Consider the following 4,520-nt stretch of genomic DNA (forward strand, 5'->3'; position numbering starts at 1 on the left):
AGAGTTGGGAAACAGATGGCAAAGTGGTGGCAAGGGAAGAGGAGGGGCGGCGGCAACACGAGAGACTAGACCGGGAAGGCGGAGGAAGGCTAGGGGCTAGCGCCCATGAACGGCACACGACAACTTCGAATTTAGAAGGAGAGATTAAAGAGTCTGTCACGAAGGATTCGGGCCAATAACTCGAGATCCAAATTTGTCTCTTAGAGTTTGTCATGACTGCTGCTTCGGGACGTTGGTCATTATGAGCACGTGCGTGAAGACGTCCCAACTCTTATTGACAAGGTTAACCAGACTTTGGTACGAGAGCGGCGATATCAACACGTCCGCGGCCCGTTCTGACGCTAGCCGCGGTCGTTCGCGGTGGTCCGGAGATCTTAATATAATTTTTATTACATTTGAGTTGCTTTATACTTTTGATGAACTTTTACACTTAAAAAAGATATAGTATCCTTAAAAGAAGATTGAGCACAGTTGATAGATCCCAGATCCCAGATTTTCTTTTCGGGAAACCACATCCAGACTTGGGAGCGGATCATTCTCACGTTTCCAGGCGTGGAAGGAAGCCTCCCAAGTCCACGCCGCAGCAACGCGCGGTACCACAGCACGTTGGCGAGAGAGTCGCGTGCACGCGCCCTACACTACACAGGCACGTGCAGATTCGGTCTCCGGAACGAGGATATGCCACTGCTGAACGCCGTGCGGTGGCGCCCATTGGTTCGCTAGCTTGCATTGCATTTGCATGGTCCCCGTGCCGGCGTGCAGTGCGCAGAACGCCGTAGTGAGCGATGGTCCACCGGACCACATGGACCGGGCACGATCGTGAGTAGCAGACCGTCGTGTTCCTTTGGCATATGTTTCACGCACCAATCCATCCACTGGCCGTGATGCGCATCCATGGAACTGAGGAGCGGTAGGCAGTTCAGAACGGAGCGAGCGTGCTAATTTTAGCCGTGTGGCTGGAGCTTTCGATCCGGTGTTTCCGGCGCGTCGGGAGGGAGACCAGAGCATTCTCGAGAATTCGCGATGAAAGAAACTCGCGTCGCCGAGTTCATACCCCAAGCCTATCTAATTCCAGTTCAAACAAAAATGTCTCTGTCTAATTCAACCAACAATTTAGACATTCACCCGTTTCTTGACCGTTCGATTCCATTCTTTGTATTGGTGTACACGCCGCAGTCCCACAATAACAAACCCATACGGGAGGGGAGCTCCATTCCTAGGAGTATTACGCACACGCTTTCGTCATACAAGATAAACACCAAAAATGTTACACAGATATTTTTCGAGTAATTCTCAAAAAAGAAGATATTTTTTGTCATACAAGAGAAACACCAAAAATGTACACGGATATTTTTCGAGTAATTCTCAAAAAAGAAGATATTTTTTGAGTTGACAAACCTTAGCACTCCCACGGTCCCACACAACGCGAACACAGAAAGCACACCCAGTTCGCCATCTCACCTGACACAGAAAGCACACCCAGTTCGCCATCTCACCTGGCATGCGGCGAAAAAAGGTTGCTCTCACGTGAGATAGCGAGCTGGTATTATTATGATTTTACTGAATTATTTTGAAATGCGTACATACATGAACTGAATTTTCAAGCATAGGGATGCAATTTTTTAAGCAGGCTTAGTTTGATTAACCCTTGGTGTAATCAAACAACTTTTTTTAAGGGAGGTAGGAGTCAGTTTAGAACAAAGAGAGATGGTGATTTGTACCACACTTTTTTGGTTCTCTTGGCAACTCAGCATTGTGTTCTCAACGGCTCATGAATATAACAAATGTATTACATGTTGAAAACAATTTATCGCGGCGCAAACTGAGCCCAGGGCGCATACAAGATTACCCTCGAAATTACTTGCTAATCCTGCTGTGTTCCCGACAACCATATCTCGTTCCATCAAGTGATGCAGCAGCTCAAGATACACAAGGATGTTGGTTCTCCGTGGGCTCGTCTATTTGCGGTCTTGTAGCTTCATCAGGCACTGTGGGTAGTCTGGGTACAAACAACATCAGCTAGGTAGTGGGAAGGAACCAATCTGGCATGCGCGCCTACTTATGTGCTATAGAAGATGAGTCCATGACGCTGCATGATTTGTCCATGAACTGCAAAATGGGTACAAGAAGTGAAGGAGATCAGTACTTGCCAAACAAGTAGGCCGATATCACAGCGTATCTAGCAAACGTGTGCATATTTCTTACAAATACAATCCACAATATAAGGAGGTCAAAATAAAGATTTGTTCTTCAACAACTACCAAGAGAACCTACAAATTCTATTGGGGTGATAAGAAGAGCGCATACAACCCACTGGAGAGAACCAAAAGGTATACACAACAACCTCTAATCTTTTTATTTCTCAGGGATTAACCACCAATAGTTGATGAGTCCTAAACCACACACCAAGAATACTAGGAAGTGCTTAAACCAGAAATTGCACAGGATTATGGTTGGCTGAGCCCACTGCGAATGAAAGGTTCAATGGCCCTACTGATCAGTCATTACCAGCATATTTCTCTCAGGCATTCAACACTGGATTCACACCCACTGAGATTTCTTAACATACATTTGAGAGGAAAATTCAGCAAAACATTGCCCAGGCTGTCAGGCATGTATATGAATTAACTCGGCATAACAAGACCAACATCTTAAGAGGACATTAAGACAAAGTTTGAAGAGGGCCACATATTTGTAATGAGTCATGCTATGCAGACAAAACAATCGAACAAAGCCCCTTCTGTAAGATTGTTAAGGTATTGTTGCATGCTTGCATACTAAATTACATTTCGTCAACACATACTTGGAGTTCTAATAAAGATACACCCTCCGTAAAGAAAATATAAGAGCGTTTGGGAGTACTTCATAACTAATCAAAACACAAAATGCAAGTATGTAACCGAACTACAGAAGTTAAAATATCAAGTTAAAGTCATACCTTCTTCATGGAGTGTAATTCCCGGCCAAATGGTTCCAAGAACTTCATCTCTATATCTAGGGGCCAAACCTGCATAGAGATAACAAAATAGTAAATATCAAAATTAGCGAATAACTTTTGACTGCTTATGATCTGCAACATTTCAGGCTAGCCACATTTTGGCTATACATACTATTGGCACTATACCAAAATAGTAAACATGCAGAAAATGAAAGATAAACAAGCAAAAGAAAAACACTACATGTGTGTATGTATATGTAAATATTGATCAGGCTAAAGGCACAGCTAACTGAACTTCTCAGGTATTTGGATGCCATATATGTGACAATTTATTTAGAAATCCATTTAGAAGCTTGAAACCATCAACAAGAGAATGAAATGGGCTATAGTACTCCCTCCGATACATATTACTTATCACAGTCCTAGTGCAAATTTGTACTGCAGTTGTACTAAGACTGCGACAAGTAATATGGACCGGAGGGAGTATAAGAGTTCTGACGTAAACATACACACCATGATATGCAAACAAACAATGATCTCAGACAATTGCCGGTGGTTTATTTTATCAAATTTGAGATACTGTATGAATCGTATAATGCTAACCGTATCCAGTGGTCATAGACTAGTTTCCCACAACAGAAGCAACACATCACTAATTACATGATTGCTTTCCATCAAGTGAACGTCATCTTTTTTCTTTCAATTGGTGTGACTAAGAAACCTGCAAACAAACTAACAGAACATGTGTGGGCTAATAAAAGCATAGCGCACACAACTACGGATGATAATCAGCAAACAACCACAATCACCAAAGTATCCAGCCAGAGGCGGAATCAACCTAATATTAATTTATGACACGGAATCAAGTGGATTTATTCAACCATGATGCAGAATTGAGCGAATCTATTCGATCATGATGAAGAATTGATCGATAACACGCATGGCACGCCTCACCTCACAAACAATAATCACAGCATTTAACAGCTAGATCGATAACACTGTGACGATCAGATACTGCTAGACAGATAGATCAACATGATGAGCGTAACGATCAGATACGGAGAGGCATAGATGGATTTGTACCTTGAGTCCCATCAGCCGCAGAGGCGCCTGCTGGCCGGGCACGAGGCACTCCGGGCCAGCAGCCTCAGCTACGGCCTCCATGGCCAGCCCCATCCCTATCGGATCCGGATTCTGCAGAGAGAGATGGGGATCAAAATCAGGCCTCTCCCTCACCTACCCACCAACCGACGAAAATTGAACCAAACCAAGGCGGAGCGGTACGTACCCTCATGATGGCGAGGGCGTAGGCGGAGGAGTCGTCCTGGGCGACGCGGAGGACGGGGGCGTGGTGGATGCGCGGGACGGGACGGATTCCGGCGGAGCCGGCGGCCGCGACGCGCCAGGGCGCGTCGTCGCCGGCGAGGTGCGGGCGCTTGGAGGCGGCCGCGGTGGGCGAGACGGACGAGGCCGTGGCCGGGGCGGCGGAGGCCGCCGCGGGCAGGGCGGCGGGCGAGGAGGCGGTGGTGGTGGTGAGGGACGCCATCGGGAGGAGGGGGGAGCAGGGAGCGGTGGGGCGCTC

At 46.3% G+C, this 4,520-nt stretch overlaps 1 protein-coding gene across 1 annotated transcript; it reads right to left on the reverse strand.

The window, feature by feature from the left end:
* Positions 1 to 1,726: 1,726 nt before the first annotated feature.
* LOC119269192 lies at positions 1,727 to 4,514 on the reverse strand. Its single transcript, XM_037550977.1, has 4 exons — positions 4,227 to 4,514; positions 4,022 to 4,132; positions 2,939 to 3,007; positions 1,727 to 2,109 (listed from the first exon to the last, which is right to left on the reverse strand). Exons 1-4 carry the CDS (start codon positions 4,482 to 4,484, stop codon positions 2,056 to 2,058), a joined length of 492 nt encoding a protein of 163 aa, XP_037406874.1. The 5' UTR covers positions 4,485 to 4,514; the 3' UTR covers positions 1,727 to 2,055.
* Positions 4,515 to 4,520: the final 6 nt, after the last annotated feature.

Source organism: Triticum dicoccoides, chromosome 3A, assembly GCF_002162155.2.
Source record: "Triticum dicoccoides isolate Atlit2015 ecotype Zavitan chromosome 3A, WEW_v2.0, whole genome shotgun sequence".
NCBI classification, from domain to species: domain Eukaryota; kingdom Viridiplantae; phylum Streptophyta; class Magnoliopsida; order Poales; family Poaceae; genus Triticum; species Triticum dicoccoides.